At 35.0% G+C, this 13,226-nt stretch overlaps 1 protein-coding gene across 6 annotated transcripts in view; it reads left to right on the top strand.

Moving 5' to 3' along the window:
• The window catches only part of LOC110827692 (sushi, von Willebrand factor type A, EGF and pentraxin domain-containing protein 1), a 44,821-nt gene that overhangs the window by 28,377 nt on the left and 3,218 nt on the right, over positions 1-13,226 (top strand). For 2 of the 6 annotated variants that reach the window (XM_087352106.1, XM_087352107.1), the window contains exons 4-12: positions 1,836-2,056; positions 2,423-2,634; positions 3,336-3,544; positions 4,411-4,587; positions 5,517-5,696; positions 7,342-7,524; positions 8,066-8,434; positions 9,352-9,433; positions 12,327-12,385. In XM_087352106.1, coding sequence (XP_087208232.1) covers positions 1,836-2,056; positions 2,423-2,634; positions 3,336-3,544; positions 4,411-4,587; positions 5,517-5,696; positions 7,342-7,524; positions 8,066-8,434; positions 9,352-9,433; positions 12,327-12,354 — 1,661 coding nt within the window. In that variant the 3' untranslated portion in view covers positions 12,355-12,385. Of the gene's footprint in view, positions 1-1,835; positions 2,057-2,422; positions 2,635-3,335; positions 3,545-4,410; positions 4,588-5,516; positions 5,697-7,341; positions 7,525-8,065; positions 8,435-9,351; positions 9,434-11,809; positions 11,983-12,326; positions 12,386-13,226 lie in introns of all 6 variants that reach the window. The other 4 variants (XM_022059571.2, XM_022059570.2, XR_002542458.2 and 1 more) reach the window with 3 other exon arrangements.

The raw sequence follows: 13,226 nt of genomic DNA, 5'->3' as shown, positions 1-13,226 counted from the left end.
CCTCAGTAGCAGAAAACGTTCGACCTTTTCGCATTGACTAATGCCCGGGTGTCATAAAAAGATGACACGCAGCCAGCATTGCGTATAGTTCTTTTTGGGACATTCTGTGTGTGGCGGGTTGCATATAAAGTTGTGAGGGTCACGTGCCCTTTGAAGGGTTAGCATGTCTGTATGCAGTGAAGAGGTTCTACATCCTTTCATGCAAGAACAGCATTTCTCTCAGCATAGTTTGTAATTGTATCTGGCCTCTGGTGGTGTGATCAAGAACAAGAAATGCCGGTGTTTTGTCGTTATAGCATTATTTATTGTTAGCATTGCATCAGTCTGAACAGATAAACATCGAAAGATCCGAAATGACTCTGAAAGTGGCGAATAAAGAAAATAAGGCTAATATGTTCCAATAAAACTTCTTCTGTTATTGCAGTTTCATACGTTAGTTGCTTTATTTAAACCAAAAAATTATTTCTCTTTTTCAGTTCTTGCCCAAAAATTAAGGTTTGATGCATCATGTGGACAACTCAGTTACATACAAATTATTGTTATTATTCTATCTATTCACCACTTTATAGGGTATTTATTATTATTATTATTATTACTATTATTATTGGTTTAAAAAGTAAAGAAGTACGTGTTTTAAACCATACAAATTTGAGATGTTTCAAAATTAACGTTCAGGACATTGTCCAGTAACGGTCTCTCGAGAAAACTGACGAGTATTCATTTTCCATGAAAGTTTATTGAATGGCTGAGTGAGGGACCCTGATAAATGGAGTTCATTTTGTCTGTTCCACTATTATGAACTGGGTACTTAACCATAATTTGCCGTAAAGTCTTTTGCTCCATCCAGATATGATCGTCGTCTTTCTAACATAACTCTCATTAACTGTAAAGGCCATACAAATGCTCTGTTACCTCGTGACCTACTGAGAACCCTCAAATTCCCACGGCAGATGCTAAATAGAGCCTGAGACACACAGGCCTACATCATAGCTTTTCGGCTGCATTGTCTTAGGCACATTCACAAATTCAGTTATACTCAATGTTTCATTACGACCTCTGTTTCTTGTTCCCTGCATATTCTTATCAGAAGAACAAACATTTTAATTTACTGTTCACTCGATGGTGAAGATGTCGATTGTGGTCTTCTGGGTTGTGGCGCCATGTTGTCTTGCAAATGGTTAACATCGTTTCGAAGGAACTTATGGGTACTTCACCCTAGCAATACGTCCTCCGAAATATTGGAAATCTCCTACAAGACATCATGGCGCCACAACCTAGAAGACCACAAGCGAAAGGTCGTTTTCATTATTAATAACACATTTGTTGCAAAATAATGTTATTTATTACAGCTATTAATTTGCGTCGTCGTGATTAATTCTATGATTTTTCCGGACCACTGTTCGAAATGCAAAGCGTTAAAACGGACGGTTGGCTAACGTGTGTAAATGTACGTTCGTCTTGAAACAAGTAATACAATATCATTGAATATTTAATATCAAGTGAGTAAGTAACAAAAATGGCAAATTAACACATACAATTAACATGTGAACCAATTTACGATGGAATTTTAGAAAATTGTTCTCATTTCATAAGTTTACGGCTGACGAGTAAATAAGAGGGATTGAATCTGGCTGCAGGTCTCAAAAGGTTGAGAAACTTGGATCTAAGCTATTGATAGCATTATTAGATAATCCACAAATACAATAAATATATTCATATGAAACATTTGTTTTTGTACCTGATTTTTCCTTATGCAAGTATTTTAAAGACAAATTCAATAGAATATGACAAGAACTTATATCAGAAGGTCAGCAATGGCTTTAAATGCTTCACAGGGAGGAACCTTCCAGCAACAGTGTTGGTGAGAGTAGGCAATAATCGACCTGACCTGGGCACCAACCCTATCTGTAATCGTTTTACTGGTCAGCTGGAAGAGGGGAAACCACTGTTCTTGCCTTGCAATCCACCGATGCCTGGCGCCTTCGTCAGCATTCACCTGGAAGCGGCCAACCTCAGTCAACTCTCCATCTGTGAAGCTTTTGTCTATACGGACCAGGTACTGTCAAATTAAGGAAAAACACTTCAAGTAAGACATCTTTGTCTTCACTGTGCAGTGTTTTAGCAACACTAAGGTGCGAAATCCGTGTGTGAAGTCTGTATACAGTGAAATATGAACAAACTTCAGTGGGCTTGAAAATTTGTTTGTTAAGATTAAATTTCATTATAATGACAACTAGAAATGTACTTATATTTCAGAGGTGCTTACTGCCTCTGTCATCAGGGTGCTCATTACCCTGATAATGGAGGCAACAGGCACCTCTGAATGTCAGTACATTTCTGCCAGAGTACACTGTGCAGCATCCCAGAGGATAATCATATTCTTCAAATTAATCACAGGTATAATTAGGAACTCGCATTACAGGCACTGCCAATTGAACGCTGCCCTCAGTTCCGAGATCAGCCACCAGGCAGCACAGCAACATACAATGGTAAATGCTACATTTTCTACAACCGACAACCGCTCACTTTTAAGGACTCCCTTGCCTTTTGTCGGAGTCGTGGTGGCACATTAGTGGACGAGAGCAATCCCGCACTACAAGGCTTCATCAGCTGGGAACTGTGGCGTAGACATAGGTTGGTGCTAACATTTCAGCTCTGCAGGTTTTGTATCCATTGCATGAAATATATGAAAGTGTGGAAGAAGTATTAATTGCATGATGACTGATGTGCCCACTTCTTTTTGGTTATTATGTTTATATTACAGGATAGACTTTGCCAGCAGATTGGTGATGACTTTCTATAAAGATTCCAGGATATTGACTTTCAACTGAAGAAAAATATTATAAAGTAATTTGGAAAGTGGCAAATGCCTGATGCATATTGATCACTTACAAAACCAAATTTTGTCATGATGTCAGTGAACTTGTTACATGAATTACAGGGCATAATGAAACATTACAGTGCATGTTCATTTTAAAATAGACTACTTCTGGTAAATTAGTACTCTTCTAAAGCTTCTTCCTTCTAAACTCAATCAAAATTAATGCAAAATTGCCTTAATTGAACATTATAAGTTAAGAAATGCATATTCAGGCACTTTAAAGTATTTAAATTGTTAAGATAGTGGACATAGAGGTACAGAAAAACTAACAGCATTCAGCATGACAGTACAAACTTTATTCATTCAGCTTCAGTCACATAACACATACCAGATATTTGTGATGGAATATACAAATTAACTAAAAAATATCATCAAATCTCATTATGACTAAACCAAATTATAACCTTTCAAGGATTTAGAAGAGTATGAACATTACATTTGCCTTATATTTTAGAAGTGATTCAAACAGCCAATACTGGATGGGAGCTGTGCGAGATCCACAGGACCGAAACAATTGGAAATGGTTGGGTGGGGAGGATGTGACAGTTTCTTTCTGGAACTTACCTGGTGGAAATGAAAATTGTGCCCGCTATGATGGGTCAAAGGGCTGGCTTTGGTCAGACACCAACTGCAATGCAAAACTGAACTTCATTTGTCAGCACCGTGAGTGTACTAATGACTATATTATTACATAGTGTTAAAAATTCAGGTTTGATTTTTAGTGTCTGGAAGTGGTATGGGGTTTGGTCTGTATTGTGAAATAAATAGAAACTTGGAATTTATGTCACATCTGGAAATATTGTATTTCTGATATATTTACTAATATTTATATTTATGGAGTATCTGTTATGGTTTTAACAATTTATTTTTAGTTTCTAAGATTTTAATTATTAGTGGAATCCAAGATAACATCCAGTTCTTAGATTTCACCATTTCTTATTGAAATTGTATTTTTTCCTTAGTGGCACTACAAATCATTTGTACAGCATATAGTTTAATATAATTAGAAAGACACACCAAATGTACAATAATTAAAATTGTATGTTAACTCTTTTACAACAAAGCAAAACTCCAAAGTGAGGTTGCCCAGAGAGAACAAAGGGCTCCAGGGACCAGTGGAGGTCAAATCCATCATGGTCAAAGCCCTGCAAGGGCAGAAAGTGGGTTTTCAAAGCTCTAATGGAATATGAATAACAATAACGATAAGAACAAGAATAATAATGGAATACAAAATTAAAATATAAATAAGAATATAGTAGGTATATTGGCAATGCATATTTTCAGAATTTTGTTTTACTTTAATATACGTGGGACATTTAGTAATGTGTGAATAAGATTTTTCCACATGATCAGACACAGGAGAAACAAAATAGTATTTTTGCCCTTATGTTGTCTGATTTGCATTTATTTTTAAACTATGCAATAAGAACCTGTTAATTTATGGTCATATTTTTGTTGATGTCAGTTTCTGATACTTTCAATATTCCATCTGAAAGGTTGAGAATGTTAGTTACTACATTTAATTTTAGAACCAAAAGCATGTGGGAAACCTGAGCAGCCACCAAATTCAACAATGGTGGCCAAGAATTTTAATGTTGGTGCAGTGATTGATTACACATGTGATGAAGGCCACCTTCTTGTGGGCCCTGCATCACGCACTTGCCTGCCTACTGGCTTCTACAATGAGTTCCCACCTGTGTGCAAACGTAAGTAAAATATTTTGCTTTAAGTGAAAAGTCATTGCATTGTGCCTTGTTTTAATGCATGTCATGTTTAATCTCATGTTCTGTAATATGAAACCTGACCCGTGGACACAGCGAAGGCTTAAAAGCTATACCATGACTGCTTGTACCACTGGAAGGATAATGAACATTATTATTTTTTAATATGCTAATTTTCAGCTATATGACTCTCCTAGTACACTTTTTCTAAACATCTGACCACTTCACTACTTTCTGTTGTAGTATTTCTTCGGCATCTCCTTCATAATTCTTGGAAATTTTACTGCCTCATGCTTCACATGATAAAATGTTAAGTTTACGACCCAGTCATGGTTGTGTATGATTAATGATTTTATTCATTCTGTAATATTATTAGGGTTCATATTTACAAGCATTTATGCTCATTCAAACCACCCTTGAGGTATACGACAACACAAAAAAGATTTTTCACATTTATTATTTGACTGGTTTATTTAGAAGAGAAATATTTTGTAATGAATTGACCAACATATGTCAGTAGCACAGATTATTTTAGGATCTGTGTAATAAAATGTAATTCCTTGTAAATTAAATTTGAGAGACAAACCAACAAATAAAATGCTACGTTTGTTAATATGAATTATTTGCCAGTTTCTCAAGCAGTCTAGTTATCACTGTTCATATGACTGCTCCATCTCTGCTTGGTTTGATTCTTGTCAGACATAGGAATTCTTTTACCAGATCCAGACTGGCTCCAGAGCCCACACAATCTCCTATTGTCAGTGTGAAGCTATCACTTACCTCCTCCTAGTGCTGAGATTGAGAATACACAAAGATTTGCCTCCACTCCCTCATATATCCTTGTCATAGTGCTTAGGCATAGAGCCAAATTTACCATTATTATACAGATTCAGTGTAAGTAATTTGAATTGTAGGTATCCAGTGTGGCTTCCCTGCTGAGATACCCAATGGACAGTATCAGCTACTGAATGGTACTGTTGGCTACATGAGTCGAGTCATTTATTCTTGTGATGTAGGGTATGAACTAATTGGAAGAGCACAGCTCATGTGTGACATTGATGAGAGATGGAATGGACCACCACCTCGGTGTGAAGGTATCAGCATTATCACCACCTTAATTCTTATGAAAGGAAAAGCTAATGTAGATTTTAATAAAAAAAATGATTAAAGGATATGTAAGTGAGGTCTTTTGAAATCATATTTGGTTTACTTGTAATGTTTTTCTGTTTTGTGACAACATGAAGGACTATTTTACCTAAAATTAAAATAATATTATATTTGTTCTTACATGTTATGGTTAGAAAATATTTATCAAAACAGTTGCTTATTCTACTCCTTTGCATAATAACAAGACTGATAATTGTATACTAGAAGTCCTGTGTATTCCTGAGATATATTCAGAGAGTTGTGATCAAAAATGGCACACAATTATTTTTTTTTAAGATCTCCATTGACTGTGATGGGAATTACAACCTACTGTCCATTTATTTAAACCATAGACATATTACAATAATTTAATGTCTGAATGAAGTGTGAAAATGTATGTTTTGATGGGTTTCATTACACGGTCTATAAAATGAACTGAGATAAGATTATGTTAAACTTTAAACTATACTATAACTTTTAACACTGATAATTTATATTAATTAGGAGCCGGGGTAGCTCAGTCAATATAGTGACTGACTATGGACTGGATGATCAGGCTTCAATTCCTGACAGAGGCAGAAGATTTTTCCTCTAACCTCTGCATCCCACCAGCCTCCTATCCAATGGGCACCAGGGTCCTTTCCTGGGAGTAAAGCGTAGCGGGGGCATGACACTGGCCACGCACTAATATCTAGTGGCGAGGTTAAGAATGCGTGGGAGCTATAGCTCCTCTCCAAATGCCTATATGGCATATAATGGGACAGCTTTACTTTTTTAATTTTTATTAATTATGAATATGCATATTTTACATCTGAAATTTGGAAAGTCTTTACATTGCATGGGAGTGAAAAATTAGGGTAAGAATACTTTATCAAAATGCAGATTTCAAAGCTGTCCTGCAACTTTGTCACTGATAGGACAAGAATTAACTGTGTTATGTGTTGTGGGTTTGGCAAGATTCTAATGCACACTGTGATTTTCAGCCATATGTATTTATTCTGTGACTTCAGTAGACTTTTGCTATTAGTTGTATTAAAAGAGTAGGTGAAATGTGTATAAATTGTTTGATTATACTGATATATGTTGTATTTACTTGTTATGAAGCTATGATAGTTTCTTATCCAGTCTTTCTGCCTGAACTAGGCAATAATATTGAAACTAATCTGATGGCTAAGAAGGTAAAATTGGACCACACATTAGATCTTATAGTTATTGCATAAAGGTGAAGATATACAAAATATTTAACCTTCTTGCTAACTCATAGAGGTGAAATTTGACCACACATTTGTCCTTATTGATAATAAGTACTATATCTAATCTACTATATTTGGCATGTCACTGAGAATCACTCTCTGCTATTTGCTGTGCATCAAGTGATTTAGATACATTGTTGTATCAGATTATTAGCCATATCCTGTAATGAATATTTAAAATCCAAATGATTAAACTTCATACATTTGTGCAAGTGTGTTTGCTGGGTCTTAATTTGTGATGGTAGTTATTCCACAGTTGTTAAAGTTGCTCACAAAACCATATCAGTGAGGTTGAAATTCAGCTCTGGGAAAAGTTAATCAATGTTTCTATTCTACACAGCTATTGAATGTGATGACCCTCCCTCGATACAAAATGGGAAGTTCACAGTTAGCAACAACTTGACAGTCGTGGGAACAATGGTTGAATATTTATGCAACTCTCAGAACTACAAACTGATTGGCTCCAACAAGATTATATGCCTTCCCAGCGGAGAATACGATGATAATCCACCTGTATGTAAAGGTATGAAATATCACCTTTGGGACTAGGCTTTCACTCAGATTTAAACTCGCACTTAATGGAAATGTTTAACATGAGAATTTGTTAGCATTATTTTCTGTTCTGCAAATAACCAGCAATTATCATTTCATACAATCTTAAATTTTTAACAGTGTGAATGCAGTTTTATTTTTATGACAAAGTAGTATTTTGTAATGGTTAATTCATAAATATGAAAACATAATAGGACCATGACAAAGAAAACAAAATTATTACATATAAGGAGGGAGTAATAATACAGTTTTCAGATTCTTACTATAGGAGTAATTAAGACAAAACAAACAGGTTGCATGAGGTCAGAACTGAAGAGAAGCAGCCATGTTATGTTGCCATGTAATAATTTAAAACATTTGTTTAATTTTGCAGTAGTGATAAATGAATAACTGGTTATGATATGCAAGGCAATATCAGAACACTTTCATAAATTGACTTTACATTAGTCAGAACAAGCCCTTGTGATGGAAGTATTAAGCTTTGAAGATAATTTTGAAGTGTTATTTTACAGAAGAGAGACAGACAGTAGCTGCAGTTCCAGTATCACCTAGCAAACCCACACGACCACAGACACCTCCAAGCAAGGCTCATGGCCTACCAGTTACACCTACTCGACCCAGCCTACCACCTGCTCGTCCTGGCCCGCAGAGCCCCCATCAGGAGCATCCTAGCAGGGAGAAACCTTCCAAGAGACCACCAGCATCAACAGATAGCAAAACAGCAGAGTCAGCCCATATACCCCATACTGTGGCAGGTTCACATCCACAAGACAATGAGATTCCTGACAGTGTCAATGTGAGGAGTGATCTCTCACCAGATGTAAATGTGGCACATTCAGTGGATGAAGAGCGACATGAAGCAGGGGCCAGACTTAACCTAGGTTAGTGAAAATATTTACTCATGATCCTGCTGGTGCATCTCCAAATTACTTCTTAATTTTTATTATCAGATTAGTTCAGTGATGGCTGTATATATTTATCTAAAACAATTTTAAATTTTGGTAGCTTTCATATTCCATGTCAAGTTTTATAGGCCATTCAGATTCCTGATAGTGTATAATCTGTGTGTGTGTTTAAGTATATGCGTAGACAATTGCTGGTTGATTGATGGTAATTTTTTCAAAACAATATTAGAATGTTATAAATGTTATTACATTTATTTTATCGAGATTGTTAGCAGTAAACCATTTTCATGTTTGAGAAGAACTATGTTTTATGTTGCACAGGATTAATAAAAGTTTTTACTAAAAATTATGACACTTGGGTTATGATGATTAATTGATTGTTGTTATTTATGTATAATATGAAAAGCAAGGGCCCTACAATTGACTGTTTGATAATTTCATGATTTAATGTTCCCTAGTTAGAGAAAAAAATTCTGGCTGTTTTTAGGTAATTTTACTTCAGCTATTTCCTTTCAATCTGGTGTATATGAACCGTTTTTCACCTATTCCTTGATTGCCATAACAATGTAATTTAGTTAACAAAATTTAATGATTTACACAGTCAAAAACTTATGCTAAATAAGAGAAAATTCCATCTACATAAATTTTTTGGTTAATAGGTTTCAGCACATTGTCTGTTAGTTTGAAGGCCTAAAGCACAAGAGTGAAGTAAGACTCGAGACATACTACCACAATTTTAAAACTCGAGCATTCTATTAAAGGGAGTATACTAACAATGAATTTTGTACCAGTAGAGATTTTATACACATTTATCCTACTAAAAGTGTATGCAGTTATTTAGTTTTATTTATTACATTAATAACAGTCTTACACAATGAATTGGTCTTATGCAGGAGCCATCATAGCTTTGGGGGTGTTTGGTGGCTTTGTGTTCCTGGCAGCTGTCATCACAACTATAGTCATCTTAATAAGAAGGTAAAATACATCATTCCATTATCAAATTAACTCTTAGACCTACTAGACTTTCTTAATTAGTAATCCTACTGTATGATCCCTCAGTTTAAAATTAAGTAAGTTTGTGTGTGACGTGTTAATGCATTAATGGAAGGGAGCAGTGGATGCAAGGCAAGAACATATGAGGCATTATTAACGAGTTCTAATGATTTTATATATGATATGATGATGATGATGATACAATTAGTATTAATGATTTCTGGATTTTACCTATCACCAATTATTTTTAGCAGAACACGTCTTGTAATCTGGATATGTTTCTGTCCTCAGGTAAAAGGGTCAGGAGTAGGTACTTGCTTATATCTCAAATAACCAAAAAATCATTAATAACACATTTTTTGTGCCACATAACAAGTTTGTTTCAGCCACCGTTTTATACATCTGCTGTGGTTCTGAGTACAAAAAAGTATGCTTCCTCAAAATCCAGTTTTTAAAATATTTATTGAATTTGTGTTATTGATCAGCTCAGAACATGAAGAATGTACAATCTCTTGATCCTGCTGTACTTAGTTATCCATCTTCTGATCAATTCAACCTTCCATCTGTTATAGATCTCACAATGATATGAGGTACATAGCCAGTTTGACTTTAGAGACTTCATCAGATTATTATGTTCTCAGCCATTCTTTTACAAATCTGCCTCAATCACATTTCATACTGAAGTAACCACCAAGAACATTCTAGAACTAATAATCTACTAGCTAAGACAAGCAATTAGCTTAGTGGTTATGACTGTGACATATTTGGAAATATCTTTCTGGGATATTTGCTTTTGCATATTCCCTACATCCTTTGAGTCATACTAATTTTGAATAGTACATGACAGTTTCCTTTTTCATCATTCCAAATTCATCCTCACATCTTCCTTGACAGTACGCAACCTGTGGGGTTAGTGCATCGTCTTTAATAAAATATCAGTTAATCTACCAGTCCCTTCCAGGGTCTGTATTTCCTACTTTTTTGTTGGTGTCACAACGCTGTTCAGTATTGTGTGATTCAAATCCTCTATACTTGCAATGACAGAGTAACTGTTAACTGTAGGACCATCATAATAGTCCACAGCTAACTGGCAAAATATTTATGGCAATTAATTTCAGAACTACATTTTTTCTATCACTCCCTCCCTTTCTCAAAGTGTCATCTTCTCTGGAATCTTGGCTAAGTGTGGTGATGAGATAGACTGTTTTTATAAGCGTAGCAGAGACTGCAAGTTCATTGTGAACAGCTGAAAATGCTCCAAGAAAACTTTCTTTCTGTTCATATTACATATATAAGTGGAAATATACTTCAAACCACCTATTTCAAGTGCCTGCTATATCGTATTAAAATGGGGTAAGTACACTGGATGTCCATTTCCTGTTTTTAATGCAGTCAACAGTTTCATGCCCTTGTAAACTGAGTTTTGTCAGACGTTTTAAGGAAAATAAAAGAATTTCTTGTCAGTATCTTTCACAGAGTCATTCAAATGAAGAGTGGCATGTAAATGCACTGATATTATGACATAATGATGCATTTTTACTTCTTACTGTAATGGAAATGTTTAATGTATTTTGTGATAGGAGATGCAGGAATATGACTAGTACCACATCTGCACACTTTAGAAAACGGTGATTACCTTATTTCCCACATTTTCAAATATCCAAAACAAAAATTTACATTTTGAGTAAGTGAATAATCACAGGTTTAATGCATATATAATTACAATGTTACATAGCTAATTTGAAATATGTTGTCACTAAATGTTCTGCCAGTGTGGAATTGTTGACAAATCAGATTTTAATAATGCCATTGGTACATTTATGAGGAAATTTGTGGTTGGAGTAATTTAATTTAAAAATGGAATTGACATTCCAGAAAAAAATTAGTTATGATTTTGTTAAACAATGATGATAACCAATAATTTGATCCTTAAATGGAATTTAAATTCCAGAGAATTTGAAAAACTATTAATCCTTACTGCAGTATCTACTTGCCTCTATCCATTCATAAGTGACAGTTCTGGAATTCCTTTGTTTCCTGTAATAAATTATGTACTTGCGGTCTAGGTAAATAAACCAGAAACACATCTGTTGGTGGTTTTATTGCTGAGATGTGAGTGAAATCAAGTAGTTAAATCCTTTCATAGTCTTCTCCTATTACAGACAAATAATTAAAGTGGTCCTCTGCAAATATGACAGTTGGTAGCATGAATCTTCTTCAGTACCGTCAATCCAAATCTGCATGTTCATATAATGAGTCCTATTGTGCTTCTTTATCCTAGCTGTCTTATTCCTATTTCTGCTAACACTACTGTATCAACTAACCCAATATTTTCTGTCCCTCCCCTTGCTGTTTTAGTGGGAAGAAACACAAGCTTCCCCCTGCACGAACCATGCCATCACGCTGGTATACACTTCTGGCCCTGCCTTTCCCTGATCAGCAGGTCGGGAGGCGAGAATTCTCTCGCGGTGCTGCCTATCGAAATCGCACCACAGCTGGCTATTTCTCAAACCCACTCTAGGCCCATCAAGGTATGGTACTGATGCAGCATTGACATATGCACCAGTATTAAATTCAGTCTGCACCAAAAGCACAGTTATTCTAAATTGAATCAAACTTACTTGCACTATGGACTTCTACTCCTTTGTACCACCACAAAGAATAGTTTGATTTAAAGTAAACTAGTGTTCTGTACACAATTGACATTTTATTATCCTTAGATTTGGATTAATGAATAAAATGTCTGTGAAATTGTTGATTGTATATGTGATGGTACACTTCCTACCACCTTTTTATTATCATTCTATGACCAACATATTTCTTTCTTTAGTTTTTGGAAACATTTCACTAATTCAAGTCAATTGATCCTTTTCAGGAAATCAAATCCCCACTACCTTTATTAAATGGATTGCAGATGAAGTATTCCAACAGCAGGTTGGCAAAAATACTCTTCTTTTCTCTGTCTTTTACTTGTCTTTTAAATTATGCTTGCAAATTTAATACTTCATATTGCATGCACCTACTATCATATACATACATAGTCCTTGAAGGTATAATTTAACAATAATTTGTCTTTCTATGCATGATATGAGTCATGACTATAGCATCATAAAATTAAAAAGATAACATTGCATTTCAGATTCAAAATGCCCCTGTCTACTAACTAGACCTATCCACCTGGTGTCACATAGAAAACTTTATATGGAACTAAAGTAGTAATTTCGTCCAAACATTCATTCAGTCTCCAAACTTACCTGCAGCAATGTTTGGTGCTGATAGTAATGTACTGTTATTCTAAGTGTGCAGAAGTGCTATATATTAGTTTCTGGGTCAGCAAAGTTTATTAAATTATATTTGTGTTCGCTCAGAGAAAGGGTCAAAGCTGACCTGAGCTCATAACTCCAGCTACACAAATACAATAACATGAATCAGGATGATTAATAATTTTTAATCAACTTGTGCCCTTTCCAAGGTGGGAATGAATAAAATGCTAATTAAAAAGTACCAGGCTTGTGTGAAGGTTCTTTAATCAGGATTTCTATTTGAATCTTGTTGCATTGTTCTTGGACTTCAGTAACATCACAATCTGTTCATACTTGAAGTTTCTTATAAATTTAAACTTCAAAGCTGGATTAATTCTGATTGAAAATATCAAATTTTGTAGGAACTGCACTTTTTTCACCTAACATTACAATATTTTGTGTATACTGAGTCTTCCACTTACATTCTTTTGTTTCAAGAGTTCGTTTATTTATTAATAATTATGTTCCCATAT

Source organism: Zootermopsis nevadensis, unplaced genomic scaffold (assembly GCF_977971745.1).
Source record: "Zootermopsis nevadensis isolate Lab colony 2312 unplaced genomic scaffold, Znev_1.0 Znev_ptg000020l, whole genome shotgun sequence".
NCBI lineage: Eukaryota > Metazoa > Arthropoda > Insecta > Blattodea > Termopsidae > Zootermopsis > Zootermopsis nevadensis.
This window is presented reverse-complemented; position numbering and strand designations above follow the sequence as displayed.